The sequence below is a fragment of the Oncorhynchus mykiss genome, chromosome 22 (genome assembly GCF_013265735.2).
Source record: "Oncorhynchus mykiss isolate Arlee chromosome 22, USDA_OmykA_1.1, whole genome shotgun sequence".
NCBI lineage: Eukaryota > Metazoa > Chordata > Actinopteri > Salmoniformes > Salmonidae > Oncorhynchus > Oncorhynchus mykiss.
In genome coordinates, this window is record NC_048586.1 from 8,381,804 (window position 1) to 8,402,140 (window position 20,337).

General features: G+C 46.3%; 1 protein-coding gene across 2 annotated transcripts in view; it reads left to right on the forward strand.

Moving 5' to 3' along the window:
* The window catches only part of LOC110501322 (cytoplasmic protein NCK2), a 51,846-nt gene that overhangs the window by 23,579 nt on the left and 7,930 nt on the right, over positions 1-20,337 (forward strand). Inside the window, exons 1-2 of one of the 2 annotated variants that reach the window (XM_021578800.2) lie at positions 5,765-5,904; positions 18,405-18,649. In XM_021578800.2, the coding sequence (XP_021434475.1) occupies positions 18,421-18,649 (229 nt within the window). In that variant the 5' untranslated portion in view covers positions 5,765-5,904; positions 18,405-18,420. Of the gene's footprint in view, positions 1-5,764; positions 5,905-18,404; positions 18,650-20,337 lie in introns of those variants that run through there. The other variant, XM_021578799.2, reaches the window with a different exon arrangement.

The window sequence follows — 20,337 nt, forward strand, 5'->3', positions numbered from 1 at the left end:
CCAGCCCTAGTCAGACTCTGTTACACATGCTGATCTGAACTCCCTGAAGGCAGGCTGTGCGTGAAGCCTGGGAGACACATAACCACATGTTATGCTTTGCTTCTTGAATATACACACACACACACACACACACATTATCACACCTAATGGTGCCCACAGTGACTGCACTGCACCCTGTATGTGTACACAAAGCTGTCAATCTCTCTCTCACACACATGTAGTTAATGTAGTAGAGAATAGTCATCCTTCCCAGGTTAGCTGCCTTCCATTGCCTTGGAGGGATCCCACCCACTTGGGAGCCAGCCATTTGAACATCTTGGCCATGTTCTGTTATAATCTCCACTAGGCACAGCCAGAAGGGGACTGGCCAACCCTCATAGCCTGGTTCCTCTCTAGGTTTCTTCCTAGGTTCCTGCCTTTCTAGGGAGTTTTTCCTAGCCACCGTGCTTCTACACCTGCATTGCTTGCTGTTTGGGGTTTTAGGCTGGGTTTCTGTACAGCACGTTGAGATATCAGCTGATGTAAGAAGGGCTATATAAATTAATTTGATTTGTTGTCGTGCATTTATACGGAACAAAAATATAAACGCAACATGCAATTTCAAAGATTTTACTGAGTTACAGTTCATATAATGAAATCAGTCAATTGAAATGAATTCAAATCAAACCAGGCCCTGATCTGTGGATTTCACATGACTGGGCAGGGGTGCAGCAATGGGTGGGCCTGGTTTTGGCATAGGCCCACCCACTTGGGAGCCAGCCAATTAGTTTTTCCCTTAATTACAGACAGAACTGATGAGTATTTCTATCAGCTGTCCGGGTGGCTGGTCTCAGACGATCCCGCAGGTGAAGAAGCCGGATGTTGAGGTCGTGGGCTGGCGTGGTTACACGTGGTCTGTGGTTGTGAGGCCAGTTCTTTATGGCGTATGGAACATTTCTGGGATCTTTTTATTTCAGCTCATGAAACATGGGACCAACACTTTACCTTGCGTTTTACATTTCTGTTCAGTATATAATTACACATGTACATAAACACATCATTACATTAATGATGGGTGAAGGTGTCTGATGTTTGAACCCATTGTAGTACCAGCCCCCATTGTAGTACCAGACCTCTTCAACCCCCCCTTTAGGCTTCTACGTTTCTTAACTCAAACTCGTAACATGAACACCCACGTTCACACTGGTCTGCTGCGTCTGTTCTCCCAGGTAGGCATGGCACCGGTACTAATGAGCAAAACAGGAACAGTTCACTAACAGGAGTAGCTTGGAGGTTCTTGTTTCTGTTCACGTACTTGTGAACAGCGAACGAGAGAGTTTGTGGCATCTGAAGCTAAATCTTCCCCCACATTGATTCTGAAGTTCAGACAATGTTTTCCCCCTACACGTGTTTGCTGTGTGTGTGTTCAATTCAGCTGGCGTAGTGGTCTCCATTGTGTTGAGTGACAGATAGTTAGGTGGAGCTCTACTAAATCAGAGAACACATGCATCATGTTTTGACAGGTGTTTTAGCAGCCAATCACAGGAGAAGGACACAGCCTGACCTGTACTAAATGGCAGGGTAAACAGTAGTGGGAGACTAACCTGCAGGTAACTGGACACTAGTGGCATCACATTCCCTCTGTGTGCTGAGTGTGTATAAGCTACAGACAGCTGAGTTTACCCTTTGAGCTAACTGTATTGCTTACACCAGCAGATCTGTGTTCTGCTTCACTGTTTCTTACTCTTTCCTACATATCGGAGGGGTTGTGGAGCGTGGAGGGGTTGTGGAGGGGTGGAGGGGTTGTATAGGGGTTGTGCAGCGTGGAGGGGTTGTATAGGGGTTGTGGGGTGTGGAGGGGTTGTATAGGGGTTGTATAGGGGTTGTGTAGCGTGGAGGGGTTGTGCGGTTTGGAGGGGTTGTATAGGGGTTGTGTAGCGTGGAGGGGTTGTGCGGTGTGGAGGGGTTGTGTAGCGTGGAGGGGTTGTATAGGGGTTGTGTAGCGTGGAGGGGTTGTATAGGGGTTGTGTAGCGTGGAGGGGTTGTATAGGGGTTGTGTAGCGTGGAGGGGTTGTGTAGCGTGGAGGGGTTGTGTAGCGTGGAGGGGTTGTATATGGGTTGTGTAGCGTGGAGTGTTGTGCAGCGTGGAGGGTTGTGCAGCGTGCGTTTGTGTGTGATCAACAGAACCAGGAATCTTGTTGATGTTCAGGGGATGGGTTTTTACATACCTACATTACTGACGTTACATTATAAGTGTTACCTACATTACTGCCGTTACATTATAAGTGTTACATATCCCAACCCAGTCCTTGAGGACCTCCACATTCCACGTCTTTGTTCTATTCGAACATTAGCACACTTGATTTGACAAGTCAACTATTTGTTGTCATCAGAGAAATATGATACGTATCTGTCCCTGTATCAGTTCTTAGGCTGGGCCAACGTCTAGCTACTCTGTCACTCCTGTCCTTGCTGTTCCACCGAAAGGGAAAGTAATCAACTCATGTTAAATCACACCGCTAACCCACAGGATGTCAGTGGAGGGGCTGGCCTTATTATGTGTTTCAGACGAGAAACATGATCTGTCTCTAAGTCTCATTAGTCAGCTGGGTCGGTGGGCTCCCTCTCTCTTTGCAGACTGACTACCCTAATTTGTTGTTCCTCTGCTGGCGGGCTGGACGACAAACGCCACCATCTTTGCCTCGTTTTTTTTGTTCATGTTTTTGAGATTGCGGTACACGTCCAGACTCGTAACGACGTTCGGGCTGTAAAATCACTAGACTATTACACCAGTGATAATGGAGAGTCTCAAAATGCTTCACATTGTGTCTAATTCTATGAGCACCTAGCGGGACAATTCAGATGCCCCAGGAGTCATATTTGCTCCAGGTGGTTGTGCCACAGAACCCCTTCCTGTACGGTCACTCACACCAACACAAAGGAGGCTGCATAAGTAAAGTGATGAGGATTGTGTTTGAGTGTGCTGGGGGGAGAGAGCGTGTAGTACTGTAATCAATGATGATGTTCAATACAGTGCAGTGGCTTTAGCCCACAGGCATTTCTGTTGTATTTTCCCCTTTGGTTGACCCTATGGCTGATTACACTGTGGCACACACACACACACACACACACAGGCATTTAGCCGCACTCACAAACCACAGCGTTACTCCTCCAGACAGGACTTAACAAACAGATCTGTACATCAAAGCTGTTATTTTCAGTCCATTGCCTGTCATTTGCTTTGTATTGTGTGCTTTGTGATGCTGTGCCCAGGGGCATGGCGCAAGCGGCCAGACTCACCTCTCCGGGAGTAAAAATATAGAGAACATGATTAACACTGTTGTCGGGTGCACATCCATTGAAGCGGTAAGAAATGAACAAAGAAGGGGAGATTAACAGGAACTAAACAACGGTCATACAATAGAACCCTGAGGTAGTGAGTCATGAAAAGGAAAGGGAGGGGTTGAGACTAGTCATGTAAATAAATCAACTTTCTCCAGCACCTATACCTTTATTGGTTGACCACATTTTTAAATTCCGATTTCAATCCAACTCCAATCTGAATACTTTCTGAGTGTACAGGCATAGCTTTATTACAAATATTTTTGTCCCAGGACCCCAAACGTAAGTCATTTTTGTTTGATCTCCTACGTCATCGTTTCCCGAGCTCTGTCCTCGGGACCCCAAGGGGTGCATGTTTTGGTTTTTGACCTAACGTTACACAACTGATTCAAATGATCAAAGCTGGATGATTAGTTGATCATTTGAATCAGCTGTGTAGTGCTAGGGCAAAACCCTGAGTTTGGGAAGTCCTGTCCTATGTAGATGGTGAGACACAAGGATGCAGGGAGGTAATGTTTATAAATGTATGTTTAGAGTAACGGAATTCAAGGGTCAAATTATCTTTATGATAGACATATTCATGATGGATGATCAGGAGAGGTGGAAAAGGGGGGTGTGTGTGGGTGGAGGGGAGTAAGAGATGGTAGCGTGGGAGGTAATGAGAGGAAGGAAAACTCAGGAGATGTAGGAGCCATTAAATGGAGAAGAATAAGTATGGAAAGAATGAACAGAGAGTGAGAATAGAAGAGTAGCAGAGGAGAGAAAGGAGGATTTCAGGGGGGGGGGGGGGGGGGGGACCAGTCGCAGTCTGACCAGTCTGATATAGGACCAAGTAGAACCATGGAAACTCACTAAACAATGTCTCTCCCACTCAGGGGGAGGGAAAGAAATGACAGAAAACGAGTGATGTGAGAAAGGAGAGTGAATGGAGGAAAGAAGTAGGGGGGAGGACAGCCATAAAGGGAGAAATCCCTCATTTCTGTAGTCAGCCTTTTAATGAAGATGGGCATAAGTGTGAAAGCGCTGTCCAAACGCTGTCCAAGGCTGCTGACAAAAACAGAAAACCCATGCTACTATTTTCTCTGTGCAGAGGAGAAAGATGGAGTGGGGAGTGATACTGTCAGAAAATAATCACATCGCTGCTTTCTGAAGCACTAACTGAGTGGGAAAGCATTCACAGAAAGTAGACTATATCCTGATTTAGAAACGGTGTACACTGTACAGAAAATCTATCAAATGTATTAGTTTAGCTTTGATGTGTAACTTTTGTAGAAATGATGAGGAAGAGAAGGGAATCTGGCTATTTCAGTCTAACACTTACACTCCATCCCATCCACTTTGCCAAACAGGGTTTTGTCAGTGATATGGTTTAATCAGAGTTGCTTTGATCAGGACTTGCAGGAGCTTCTTCAGTCCCTATGATATCACCATGAAGTGGCTGGCTAAGTGACTGCAGGAGTGGTTCTCGTTCTGTGGTCAGAGCGTTCTCAGTAGCTTATCTCCTGAGGGTTTATTTTGAGTAGGCAGTTGAAAGGACGGCATGATGTCGTCTGCCTTTCGGACCTCCCTGAACCATCAGAACATTCGGTCTGACATTTTTCACTCTGTCCTCTTTGATGACTTCAAACACGATAGTCATTTTCCACCGCTCAAACTGAACCCTGTCAGAGAGATGGGCCTAGCCAACTGCATTGCATACCAGGGCAGGTGTGGAAAGAATGCTCTGGCATGACAGTGGCACTGGGCTCACTATAAAACAGATCATTAACATTGACAGTGTTCCAATTCATTTGGCCCCGATGACGAGGGCTTTGACCTGTTTTCATTCACAACCAGCCAAAGCAGTCTGTTGTGGGTGCTTTTCAGATCACAGTGAACCGGTTGGTCCATGGGAGTACCAGGAGCTTATTCTGTATGCTGCAGTGTATTTATTCAGGATGGTCCAAATGGATATTAACCAGCTTCCTACTCTGAGAAACAACTCAAAGCAAACAGCATCAAACAAATGAGAGTACTGGGAAAAGAAGGGAAGGAGGAGAACAGTTTGTTCCATTGGTTTTTTCTCTTACTGTGTTTTTGACCTGAATGCCAAACAGAGAACTGTGCCAGTCTTTTTCTCTTTAAAAAAAAAAAACTTTTATTTTCTTTAATCCTCTTTTACTATCCCTTCCTCTTTGTGTTGTGCTGAAAAGGCCTGGGAGCTTTTTTCTCTCCCCCTCAATGAGGAGCTGTGAAGTCCAGGAGGAATTCAACTCAGCATTCTGTTGTGCTTCTTTCCTTTTAACTCTCTCAATAGAGGGATGGGGCGAGCAGAGACTCCCTCTCTTTCTCCCCTTTATTCTCCCGCTACCTCCTTTTTTTATTTTCCATTTGTTTACCTCAATGTCTCCCTTCCTTGGTTTCTCCCAGATTTATCCTTTACAGACGCAATTCGACAATAGCAGGCAGGCACACATGGCAATGCAGCTAAAGCTAGATGGCTGTAGGGAAAGAGACTCAGTAATTGAATTAAGAGAGTTATGTACTACAGCTCTGCCTGGAGACCAGAAGTGTGAGCTGTAACACATCTCACACAGAACTGAGGTAAGCTGATCGTGTGTGGCTGATGGTGTGTTTGCCGCCTGTTGGCGCGTGTGTGAGCGTCCAGCGAGGAGGATTGATGTGATTCTGAGTGGCATCCCCATCACTCTCCCTAATGAGCACGGTCATTGGGGAGACTGAATAATCATCGTGGATACGGAGGGAGGCAGGGCCATCACTCTGAGGGAGAATGAGTCAGTATTAGAATGCTGATAAATGGGGCGATAAATGAGAGCGAAAGAGGAGAGGGAGAACGAGAGGAGAGAGAAGGGGGGATACAGGTGGTTTATTGTAATACTCTTTTTGCCTGTCGGATCCTTGCAAATCTACACGAGTGTGTGCGGTTGATTTGCAATTGGATGTGTGTGTAATCTCGATACCAGACACTTCCGCCCCATTATCGCCTGGGGACAAAATTGGTGTGTAACTGTGACATACAGCTGTTCTGTAAGCCACATTGGTTATACCTCACTAACTGATCATTCTACATTCCTCCCAGGGCAAGGATCACAGGCAAGATTTGACCTGCTCCTCTCCTCCCAAAGTCCCTCCTCCTCCCTTCCTCTACCTCCTCCCTTCCTTCCCAGGCCTGTGAGGGAATCCTGTTGTGCAGCTTTGGGGTGTGCAAGCAGGGTCACGTTCACTGTATTTCAATGCTACACAAATGCTTGTACTCTCTTATCAGACTCATGGCACTCCAGAGTAGAGGTCGACCGATTAAATCGGAAAGGCAGATTTAATTAGGGCCGATTTCAAGTTTTCATAACAATCGGAAAACGGTATTTTTGGGCGCCTATTTATTTATTTATTTATATTTATTTATTTATTTATTTATTTATTTATTTATTTATATATATATATATATATATATATATATATATATATATTCACCTTTATTTAACTAGGCAAGTCAGTTAAGAACACATTCTTATGTTCAATGACGGCCTAGGAACGGTGGGTTAACTGCCTTGTTTAGGGGCAGAACGACAGATTTTCACCTTGTCAGCTCGGGGGATCCAATTTTGCAACCTTACAGTTAACTAGTCCAACGCAATAACGACCTGCCTCTCTCTCGTTGCACTCCACAAGGAGACTGCCTGTTACGCGAATGCAGTAAGCCAAGGTAAGTTGCTAGCTAGCATTAAACTTATCTTATAAAAAACAATCAATCATAATCACAAGTTAACTACACATGGTTGATGATATTACTAGATATTATCTAACGTGTCCTGCGTTGCATATAATCTGACTGAGCATACAAGCATACAAGTATCTAAGTATCTGACTGAGCGGTGGTAGGCAGAAGCAGGCGCATAAACATTCATTCAAACAGCACTTTCGGGCGCTTTGCCAGCAGCTCTTCGTTGTGCGTCAAGCATTGCGCTGTTTATGACTTCAAGCCTATCAACTCCCGAGATGAAGCTGGTGTAACCGAAGTAAACTGGCTAGCTAGTTAGCGCGCGCTAATAGCGTTTCAAATGTCACTCGCTCTGAGCCTAGTAGTTGGTACCCTTGCTCTGCATGGGTAACGCTGCTTCGATGGTGGCTGTTGTCGTTGTGTTGCTGGTTCGAGCCCAGGGAGGAGCGAGGAGGGGGACGGAAGCTATACTGTTACACTGGTAATACTAAAGTGCCTATAAGAACATCCAATAGTCAAAGGTTAATGAAATACAAATGGTATAGAGGGAAATAGTCCTACAATAACTACAACCTAAAACTTCTTACCTGGGAATATTGAAGAATCATGTTAAAATGAACCACCAGCTTTCATATGTTCTCATGTTCTGAGCAAGGAACTGAAACGTTAGCTTTCTTACATAGCACATATTGCACTTTTACTTTCTTCTCCAACATTTTGTTTTTGCATTATTTAAACCAAATTGACCTGGTATGCATGTTTCATTATTTACTTGAGGCTAAATTGATTTTATTGATGTATTATATTAAGTTAAAATAAGTGTTCATTCAGTATTGTTGTAATTGTCATTATTACAAATAAATAAATAAAAAATCAGCAGATTAATCGGTATCGGCTTTTTTGGTCCTCCAATAATCGGTATCGGCGTTGAAAAATCATACTCGGTCGTCCTCTACTCCAGAGGCTGTGACGAGTCTAGTGTGACAGTAGGAGGTCTGATATACTATACATTACATTTATAGTTTACCTTTATTTAACTAGGCAAGTCAGTTAAGAACAAATTCTTATCTTCAATGATGGCCTAGGAACTGCTTTGTTCAGGGTCAGAACGACAGATTTGGGGATTCGATCTTGCAACCTTTCGGTTACAAGTCCAACGCTCTAACCACTAGGATACCTGCCGCCCCAAATGACCCACACATTTAGCTAAAACACCCGTAGACACTGCATTAAGAGATGAGCCTGTCCTGGATAGCATTCATAGGTGATAGTTGTGTAGAATTTCTTCAGCCTCTCTGTGGATCTGGCCTTATTGAAGTGGAGTTTAATATCCTGTGTTAAACGCCCGAGTCTCGGAGTAATCCATTTGAATTTATGAAATACAGTGGTCTATATCTGAAGATATTTATCTTTCCAGCGGTAATGGAATCTTTTATGTGGTGTAATTGTGTAGCTACTCTTCTCGTGAGTTATACGGTCCTTTGTGGCGGAGCTTCATCTGTGAATTGCCCTCATTAAAGAATAAAGTGTAGAAGACGATATGAGAAAGGAAATGTGTGATCCCTAGTGTCTCTCTTTTGTGGGACTGGATGTTTTGTCATTTATTGCTGTGCCTGTCTGTCTGCCTGTCTGCCTGTCTGCCTGCTTGCCTGCTTGCTTGCTCCAGTTTTTTTGACACACCCCCACACTGTAGCAGCATTCTGTTTTTCCCCACTGGGTTGTTCCACCTCAAAAAACACAAGAAAAATGATTTTGACCCCCAACAATGCAAAGTGTACAAAGCTGTCATCGAGGCAAAAGGTGGCTACTTTAAAGAATCTCAAATATAAATACATATATTTTGATTTGTTTAACCTCTCTAGGGTATGTGGGACGCTAGCGTCCCATCTGGCCAACATCCAGTGAGATTGCAGAGCGCCAAATTCAAATACAGAAATGCTCATTATAAAAATTCAGAAAACAAAACATATTTTACATAGGTTTAAAGATTAACTTCTTGTTAATCCAAACACGGTGTCAGATTTATAAAATGCTTTTTGGCGAAAGCGTACCTAGCCCAGAACATACCTAGCCCAGAACATAGCCCAGTTGACAAATTATTACAAACAGTAACCAGCCAAGCAGAAGCTTTACAAAACTTAGAGATAAAATTAATCCCTTACCTTTGATGATCTTTATATGGTGGCACTCAGAAGACATTAATTCACTCAATAAATGTTCCTTTTGTTCGATAGTCTCTTTATATCCAAAAAGCCTGAAACAATTTCTAAAGACTGTTGACATCTAGTGGAAGGCATAGGAATTGCAAATTGAGACCTACGTCAATGGATACTGTAATGGCATTGAATAGAAAACTACAAAACCAACAACAACAAAAATACTTCCTGAATGAATTTTTCTCAGGTTTTCGCCTGCCAAATCAGTTCTGTTATATTCACAGACACGATTTTAACAGTTTTAGAAACGGTAGAGTGTTTTCTATCCAAATCTACCCGAATGGGCCCGAGTAGCAGGCGGTTTAATTTGGGCATGCTTTTCATCCAAAATTCCGAATGCTGCCCCCTCCCCTAGAGAGGTTAACACTTTTTTTTGGTTACTACATGATTCCATATGTGTTATTTCATAGTTTTGATGTCTTCACTATTATCCTACAATGTAGAAAATAGTCCAAATAAAGACTGGAATGAGTAGGTGTCAACTTTTGATTGGTACAGTATTTCTCTATTAACATGCTGATTTGCTGGTGTCTTTATGTTAAAAAGAACCAACACTTTTTGGGGAAAAAATATAGGCTTACATTACTAAAAAAGGTTTGTCTAAAATAAAATGGTCTGTGACATTTCTACATACATGGCTAAACCATGATATTAGACATTATTCAACTGTCTGAATGTAGCGCACCCCGTTAAAAAAATACTAGGCTATTTATGTACGTATCTAGTTATTGTGGGTCAAGCAAAGCAACACTACTGTCAGAGGCTCCATGTGTGGCAAGTGAAGTGGGAGATTTCCAATCAATGCCAAATGGAATTACGATAATACGTTGGCTAAATGAGAAGGGGTAGGCTACAAGGATCAACCAACAGATAGGCTGTTTAATATGAATGGAGTTGTTGTAGACAAGAATGCGGTGAGAGCAGCAAAATAGACTCCATTAGTCTCGCTAGCTGGCTAACTAATTTAGCTAGATAGTGTAGCTCGCCTGGATTCTATGCATGGATTTGATGCAGTCAAGATAGACACTACCAGATGAGATGTTAATCTATTGCAGCAACAAGTTTGTCTAGATAACATGAGCGAGTTGGTTTGGCTACTTTCTCTCTCTCTCTCCCTCCTTGTGAGACACACCTGCTTCTATTGTGCCCCTCCCCCACCCATCTGTACTGAAACAACAAGCAGAGTGCCTCTCCTGAGTCATGCAAGTAAGTCCCAATTGAAGTGCAAAGGAATATATATATATTAATGATGCACCGATATGACATTTTCGGCTGATACCCAATATTTTCCTTGCCTCCCCCCAAATAACGATACCGATAACCAATATTTAAAATTAGTACAGTTAAATAGTTACGCACACACACACACGGACGCAGCGGTCTAAGGCACTGCATCTCAGTGCAAGGGGCGTCACTACAGTCTCTGGTTCGAATCCAGGCTGTATCACATCCGGCCATGATTGGGAGTCCCATAGTGCGTCACACAATTGGCCCAGCGTCGTCTGGGTTTGCCCTGGGTAGGCCGTCATTGTAAATAAGTATTTGTTCTTAACTGACTTCCCTAGTTAAATAAAGGTTACACACACACAGACCAAAAAGTTATTTTGTTGGCATTTACCCATGTCCCCATTACCAGTAAAACCTATTTTTATCCCTTACTTACTTTGCTGTTTCGTTGTTCATTTGTTCAGTTGTTTCATTCTCAACCAGGATTTCATCATGCATGTCAAGCAGTGAAGTTTCAGCTGTCTGTTCCTGGTTTCTCTTCCTCGGTGTGCACTGTCACTTTGTGTCCGTTTCCATCTTGTCCAGCCATGTATGTAACATTTCGCGTAAACCCTGTTTCAAATCAAATCAAAAACTTTATACGTCACATGTGCGGAATACAACATGTGTAGACCTTACTGTGAAATGTTATAAGCCCTTAACTTTTCTTGAACTGCACTGTTGGTTAAGAAAATATTTACTAAAGAAACTAAAGTAAAAAATTATAAATAGTAACACAGTAACGAGGCTATATACAGCTTAGAGGTAATGTGTACATGTAGGTAGGGGTGAAGTGACTATGCATAGATAATAAACAGCGAGTAGCAGCAGTGTAAAAACAAATGGAGGGGGTGTCAATGTAATAGGCAGAGTGGCCATTTGATTGTTCAGCAGTCTTATGGCTTGGGGGTAGAAGCTGTTAAGGAGCCTTTTGGTCCTAGACTTGGCGCTCCGGTACCGCCTGCCGTGTGGTAGCAGAGAAAACAGTCTATGACTTGGATTTTAGGAAGCTTGGCCCCAGTCATGTACTGGGCCGTATGCACTTGTCTGCATCGAAGTAGCAGTCCTTGTACATAGCATGGAGCATGGTGGCAACACAGTACAGAGAGAATACCACCAAATCACTTGTTCACAGCCTGTGTCTGCAGTTTTGTTGAGCAGGCGTTTCAATGCCATGCCAGAGGGTATCACGTCTGCTGCAAGCACAGTTGATGAGCTTATTTCTCCAGTCCGTTGTTTGAATGGAGCTAGCTAGTGTGTTCATGTGTCCAAGTTTCAAACATGTTCTCAAATGCCATTGCAATGGCAGCAGCGGTATGAGAACCAGCACATTATTGAGCAATACGGCTTTCCTCAGACTCAGCATGCTCATGGGGTTGACATTGCTGGTGCAAATCTCAGCAGTGACGCTATTACTGTGTAACTCCGGGAGGGCAACATCTGAAAAATAGCTCACTTGGTAGTGTGTACCGGTGTTTGACCAGTCGGCGAATGCCAACTTCACCCACGACAGAGAACGGTTGATTGTCAAGGGCAATGAATTCCATTATCTTGCCGTTAATGGATTTCAACTTTGAGTTGTCTCGCTGAAATTTTCTTACTCTTTCAAATGACTGCTGGACTTGTTGACTGCTCGATCCTCACAGCAGACATTGTGGGCTAGGTTAGGAATGCTGTGTTGCACGTGTAGAGCAACATTTTACATGGCGTCATTACGTCATGTACTTACGATATATAGGTATGGACGTCAGCTTTGACATTGGTTTTGCACATTGGCGTTAAATTAGACATCGGGCCGATGTTGGCATTTTTAGCTGTTCACCGATATATCGTGCATCCCTAATATTTATACGATCTAGATATCATAAAATTATTCATGATGTTCTTATAGTGAAACCATTTAAAATGCCCATCCCAAGTTAACTTTTACACGTTTTTAGTGTTCTCCTTTAACAGTTGGACAATGTTGACTATTGGACATTCATTCTCTTTTCCTCTTAGTAATCATCGCTGTTTCATGTTAACTAGGCAATGCTTCCTTAATCTATTTGAATGTTCAGTTTCCCATCTGCAGTGGTTGAACGCTGGCGTACACTACCGTTCAAAAGTTTGGGTCACTTAGAAATGTCCTTTTAAAAAGAAAAAAAAAGCAAATTTTTTGTCCATTTTAAATAACATCAAATTGATCAGAAATACAGTGTGGACATTGTTAATGTTGTAAATGACTATTGTAGCTGGTAATGGCAGATAAAAAAAAAATGGAATATCTACGTACAGAGGCCCATTATCAGCAACCATCAGCAACCATCCAATGGCACGTTGTGTTAGCTAATTCAAGTGTATCATTTTAAAAGGCTAAATGATCATTAGAAAACCCTTGTGCAATTATGTTAGCACAGCTGAAAACTGTTGTCCTGATTAAAGAAGCAATAAAACTGTCCTTCTTTAGGCTAGAGTATCTGGAGCATCCGCATTTGTGGGTTCGATTACAGGCTCAAAATGGCTAGAAACGAATACCTTTCTTCTGAAACTCGGCAGTCTATTCTTGTTCTGAGAAATGAAGGATATTCCTTGCGAGAAATTGCAAAGAAACTGAAGATCTTGTACAACGCTGTGTACTACTCCCTTCACAGAACAGCGCAAACTGGCTCTAACCAGAATAGAAAGAGGAGTGGGAGGCCCCGGTGCACAACTGAGCAAGAGGACAAGTACATTAGACTGTCTAGTTTGAGAAACAGACGCCTCACAAGTCTTCAACAGGCAGTTTCATTAAATAGTACCCCTCAAAACACCAGTCTCAATGTCAACAGTGAAGAGGGGACTCCGCGACGCTGGCCTTGTAGGCAGAGTTCCTCTGTCCAGTGTCTAAAGAAGGCCAGTTGTGTTGCTTCTTTAATCAGAATAAGAGTTTTAAGCTGTGCTAACATAATTGCAAAAGGGTTTTATAATGATAAACTTGGATTAGCTAACACAGCGTGCCATTGGAACACAGTAGTGATGGTTGCTGATAATGGGCCTCTGTACGCCTAGATATTCTAGAAAATCAGCTGTTTCCAGCTACAATAGTCATTTACAACATTAACAATTGTATGTTATTTTACTGGACAAAAAATTTGCTTTTCTTTCGAAGTGACCCTAAACTTTTGAACGTTAGTGTACGTTCTCACATAGACACTGAATTGTGAGGATGCTTTTCGTTCCACTGGCACTGTGGGACCCAGAGAATATCATTAGGCTGTCAGAGGGCTTGACGGGACAGAACTGTTAGACTGAGCACATCCAGCCTGGGATTGTGCTGGATTCACAATGATTTAAGTTCTTGTTGGTGCTTTCTATTACTATACAAATAATATAGTGCTCATCGCATGCACACAGGCGCTCACACATACAGCCGCTCACACATACAGCCGCTCACACATACAGCCGCTCACACATACAGCCGCTCACACATACAGCCGCTCACACATACAGCCGCTCACACATACAGCCGCTCACACATACAGCCGCTCACACACACAGCCGCTCACACATACAGCCGCTCACACATACAGCCGCTCACACACACAGCCGCTCACACACACAGCCGCTCACACATACAGCCGCTCACACATACAGCCGCTCACACATACAGCCGCTCACACATACAGCCGCTCACACATACAGCCGCTCACACATACAGCCGCTCACACATACAGCCGCTCACACATACAGGCGCTCACACATACAGCCGCTCACACATACAGCCGCTCACACATACAGCCGCTCACACATACAGCCGCTCACACATACAGCCGCTCACACATACAGGCGCTCACACACACAGCCGCTCACACATACAGCCGCTCACACATACAGCCGCTCACACATACAGCCGCTCACACATACAGGCGCTCACACACACAGCCGCTCACACATACAGCCGCTCACACATACAGCCGCTCACACATACAGCCGCTCACACATACAGCCGCTCACACATACAGCCGCTCACACATACAGCCGCTCACACATACAGCCGCTCACACATACAGGCGCTCACACATACAGCCGCTCACACATACAGCCGCTCACACATACAGCCGCTCACACATACAGCCGCTCACACATACAGCCGCTCACACATACAGCCGCTCACACATACAGCCGCTCACACATACAGCCGCTCACACATACAGCCGCTCACACATACAGGCGCTCACACATACAGCCGCTCACACATACAGCCGCTCACACATACAGCCGCTCACACATACAGCCGCTCACACATACAGCCGCTCACACATACAGCCGCTCACACATACAGCCGCTCACACATACAGCCGCTCACACATACAGCCGCTCACACATACAGCCGCTCACACACACAGCCGCTCACACATACAGCCGCTCACACATACAGCCGCTCACACATACAGCCGCTCACACATACAGCCGCTCGCACATACAGCCGCTCGCACATACAGCCGCTCGCACATACAGCCGCTCGCACATACAGCCGCTCGCACATACAGCCGCTCGCACATACAGCCGCTCGCACATACAGCCGCTCGCACATACAGCCGCTCGCACATACAGCCGCTCGCACATACAGCCGCTCACACATACAGCCGCTCACACACACAGCCGCTCACACACACAGCCGCTCACACACACAGCCGCTCACACACACAGCCGCTCACACACACAGCCGCTCACACATACAGCCGCTCACACATACAGCCGCTCACACATACAGCCGCTCACACATACAGCCGCTCACACATACAGCCGCTCACACATACAGCCGCTCACACATACAGCCGCTCACACATACAGCCGCTCACACATACAGGCGCTCACACATACAGCCGCTCACACATACAGCCGCTCACACATACAGCCGCTCACACATACAGCCGCTCACACACACAGCCGCTCACACATACAGCCGCTCACACATACAGCCGCTCACACATACAGCCGCTCACACACACAGCCGCTCACACACACAGCCGCTCACACATACAGCCGCTCACACATACAGCCGCTCACACATACAGCCGCTCACACATACAGCCGCTCACACATACAGCCGCTCACACATACAGCCGCTCACACATACAGCCGCTCACACATACAGCCGCTCACACATACAGCCGCTCACACATACAGCCGCTCACACATACAGGCGCTCACACATACAGCCGCTCACACATACAGCCGCTCACACATACAGCCGCTCACACATACAGCCGCTCACACATACAGCCGCTCACACATACAGCCGCTCACACATACAGCCGCTCACACATACAGCCGCTCACACATACAGGCGCTCACACATACAGCCGCTCACACATACAGCCGCTCACACATACAGCCGCTCACACATACAGCCGCTCACACATACAGCCGCTCACACATACAGCCGCTCACACATACAGGCGCTCACACATACAGCCGCTCACACATACAGCCGCTCACACATACAGCCGCTCACACATACAGCCGCTCACACATACAGCCGCTCACACATACAGCCGCTCACACACACAGCCGCTCACACACACAGCCGCTCACACACACAGCCGCTCACACATACAGCCGCTCACACATACAGCCGCTCACACACACAGCCGCTCACACATACAGCCGCTCACACACACAGCCGCTCACACACACAGCCGCTCACACACACAGCCGCTCACACACACAGCCGCTCACACACACAGCCGCTCACACACACAGCCGCTCACACACACAGCCGCTCACACATACAGCCGCTCACACATACAGGCGCTCACACATACAGCCGCTCACACATACAGGCGCTCACACATACAGCCGCTCACACATACAGCCGCTCACACATACAGGCGCTCACACATACAGCCGCTCACACATACAGCCGCTCACACATACAGGCACTCACACATACAGCCGCTCACACATACAGCCGCTCACACATACAGCCGCTCACACATACAGCCGCTCACACATACAGCCGCTCACACATACAGCCGCTCACACATACAGCCGCTCACACATACAGCCGCTCACACATACAGGCACACATGCAGTGCATTCAGAAAGTATTCAGACCCCTTGAACTTTTCCACATTTTATTTAAAGTAAAAAACATACCCAATTTACATAAATATTCAGACATGTTGTTATGAGACTTTGAAATTGAGCTCCGGTGCATCCTGTTTCCATTGATAATCCTTGATGTTTCTACAACTTGATTGGAGTCCATAGAGCTCCAAGACAGGATTGTGTCGAGGCACTGATCTGGGGAAGTGTACCAAATAGTTTCTGCAGCATTGAAGGTCCCCAAGAACACACTGTCCTCCATCGCTCTTAAATGGAAGAAGTTTAGACCACCAAGACTCTTCCTAGAGCTGGCCGCTCGGCCAAACTGAGCAATCGGGGGAGAAGAGCCTTGTTCAGGGAGGTGACCAAGAACCTGATGGTCACTCTGACAGAGCTCAATAGTTCCTCTGTGGAGATGGTTGTCCTTCTGGAAGGTTCTCCCATCTCTGCAGCACTCTACCAATCAGGCCTTTATGGTAAAGTGGCCAGACGGAAGCCACTCTTGGAGTTTGCCAAAAGCCACCTAAAGGACTCTTAAACCATGAGAAACACGATTCTCTGGTCTGATGAAACCAAGATTGAACACTTTGGCCTGATTTCCAAGTGTCAGGAATGGAGAAGAATGGTAGTGGCAGCATCATGCTGTAGGGATGTTTTTTAGCAGCAGGTGCTGGGCGACTAGTCAGGATCGAGGGGAAAATGAACGAGCAAAGTACAGAGAGATCCTTGATGAAAACCTGCTCCAGAGCGCTTAGGACCTCAGACTGGGGCAAAGGTTCACCTTCCAACAGGGCAATGACCCTAAGCACACAGCCAAGACAACGCAGGAGTGGCTTCGTGACAAGTCTCTGAATGTCCTTGAGTGGCCCAGCCAGAGCCCGGACTTGGACCTGATCAAACATCTCTGGAGATACCTGAAAACCACTGTGCAGGGACGCTGCCAATGCAACGTGACAGAGCTTGAGAGGATCTGCAGAGAAGAATGGGAGAAACTCCCCAAATACAGGTGTGCCAAGCTTGTAGCTTTATACCCAAGACTCAAGGCTGTATTCACTGCCAAAGGTGCGTGAACAAAGCACTGAATACTTACGTAAATGTGATCTTTGTCATATATTCGCAAACGTTTCTAAAAAAACAAACATTTTCCTCCATTTTAGAATACGGCTGTAATGTAAAAATGTGGAAAAAGTGAACGAGTCTGAATACTTTACAAATGCACTGTACGTACATGTACGGATGCGCGCATACATGCATACACACACTTTCATTTACATTCTCGTGCTAACACAGAGTAGCTAAAGGTGGTGCTGTAAAACTGTGTTCACCTGACTCCTCTCCTGCACTGTGAAATAGAGCATGCTTAATCCCTGTCACTCACACACACACACACACACACACACACACTAAGCAGTGCCCTCATGCCTGCGGTGTGATTGGATAGATGTGGTCTGTAGTTAGATGGTAAAGCTGATGATCTAATGTGAATGTGGTAGTGATTTATCTTATCTGACGTCGTAATTCTGGCGTGTGTGAAATGGAGAGAGGATTACATTAGTATGATTCTATATATTCGTGTGCTTTTCTGCTTTCTTTTTCAATCTCTCACACACTTAACATCTCCCCATTACCATAATTGTCTCATCGTTAATTTATTTCTAGCGTTAAGATCAGTTCATCGCACATTCCCGTGATAATAGGTGGCTAATGCTTTGGCTAACATTTAGACAACCCTCTGTCTTTCTGTCTCTCGTCTTATTTGGGGTCGATGTGTAACTTTCCATCTCTCCCTCTCCTTTCCACCCCCCTGCCAGGGGGACTCCATGAAAAATGATGGAGGAGGTGACAGTTGTAGCCAAGTGGGACTACACGGCCCAGCAGGACCAGGAACTTGACATCCGGAAGAATGAGCGGCTCACCCTGCTGGACGACAGCAAGACGTGGTGGAGGGTGAGGAACGCCTCCAACCAGACAGGCTACGTCCCGTCTAACTACGTGGAGCGCAAGAACAGCCTGGTGAAGAAGGCATCTCTGGTCAAGAACCTCAAAGACACACTGGGTAAGAGGGGTGGGGCTGGGTAAGAGGGGTGGGGCTGGGTAAGAGGGGTGGGGCTGGGTAAGAGGGGTGGGGCTGGGTAAGAGGGGTGGAGCTGGGTAAGAAGGGTGGGGCTGGGTAAGAGGGGTGGGGCTGGGTAAGAGGGGTGGGGCTGGGTAAGAAGTGCTGAAGATGGAGAGGTCGTAGAGTATGTTGTTGGTAGTTTATCAGCAGAGAAGAGTGGAGCGTCTCTTGACTCCCTCCGCCTCTATTTTTTCATCCTCCTCTAAACTCCAGCTAGAAATGCATGAATTCATTATTTGCATCTATCCTGAATTGTGTGTGTGTGTGTGTCTCATCCCGCCCTCACTCAGTCTCTGTCTGACAGGGTCTGGTACTGGGGTTGTGTGTGTCATCCCGCCCTGACTCAGTCTCTGTCTGACAGGGTCTGGTACTGGGGTTGTGTATCATCCCGCCCTGACTCAGTCTCTGTCTGACAGGGTCTGGTACCGGGGTCGGGTGTGTGGATGTGAGCCTTTGTGCTATTTTAGAGGAGCTCTCCACCAGCACCCCAAGGACTGTGGTCAGTTGGCCATCGCTCTGAGCTGCCACACCTTGGTGTCTGTAGGTCCTCACATGTGTGTGTGCTAGGGTTATCAAATGGCTGGTGGAGACTGGAGAGAAACTCTAGCATGTTCCGTCTCTCTGTCTCCTTATTCCACTGATCTTATTTTTCAGTAACTCTTTTTATACTTTCTTATACATACATTTTCTGAATTGCAAATTTCAGGAATCAGTCAATATTTCTTGCCTGCTTCAAAGAGAGAAACATATGAAGCTGAGCACACATGCCTTATTGTTCCTGTCAGTTGTGAGTAATTCAATTAAATCTTGTTTGTAGACTGTCAACAGACATTAATGGAATTTGTAAACCGCTGGGTTTGAATATCTGCTGCTGGTTAGAGAGAGAGTGTGAAGTTTACAAAGAGAGAGACAGAGAGACAAACATACAGAGAAAGAGAGTCTGTGAGGGGAGGGCAGAGTGAGGGGAGGGGAGAGCAGGGCAGAGTGAGGGGAGGGGAGAGCAGGGCAGAGTGATGGGAGGGGAGAGCAGGGCAGAGTGATGGGAGGGGAGAGCAGGGCAGAGTGATGGGAGGGGAGAGCAGGGCAGAGATGGGAGGGGAGAGCGGGGCAGAGTGATGGGAGGGGAGAGCGGGGCAGAGTGAGGGGAGGGGAGAGCGGGGCAGAGTGAGGGGAGGGGAGAGCGGGGCAGAGTGAGGGGAGGGGAGAGCGGGGCAGAGTGAGGGGAGGGGAGAGCGGGGCAGAGTGAGGGGAGAGCGGGGCAGAGTGAGGGGAGAGCAGGGCAGAGTGAGGGGAGGGGAGATCAGGGCAGAGGGAGAGGAGAGTGATGGAGGGTTAGGGCAGAGTGAGGGAGGGCAGAGTGAGGGAGGGCAGAGTGAGGGAGGGCAGAGGGAATGCAGAGTGAGGGGAGTGGAGGGCAGAGGATGTGCAGGGGAGGGCAGAGTGAGGGAGGGCAGAGGGAATGCAGAGTGAGGGGAGTGGAGGGCAGAGGGAGTGCAGGGGAGGGCAGAGGGAGTGCAGGGGAGGGCAGAGGGAGTGCAGGGGAGGGCAGAGGGAGTGCAGGGGAGGGCAGAGTGAGGGAGGGCAGAGGGAGTGCAGGGGAGGGCAGAGTGAGGGAGGGCAGAGGGAGT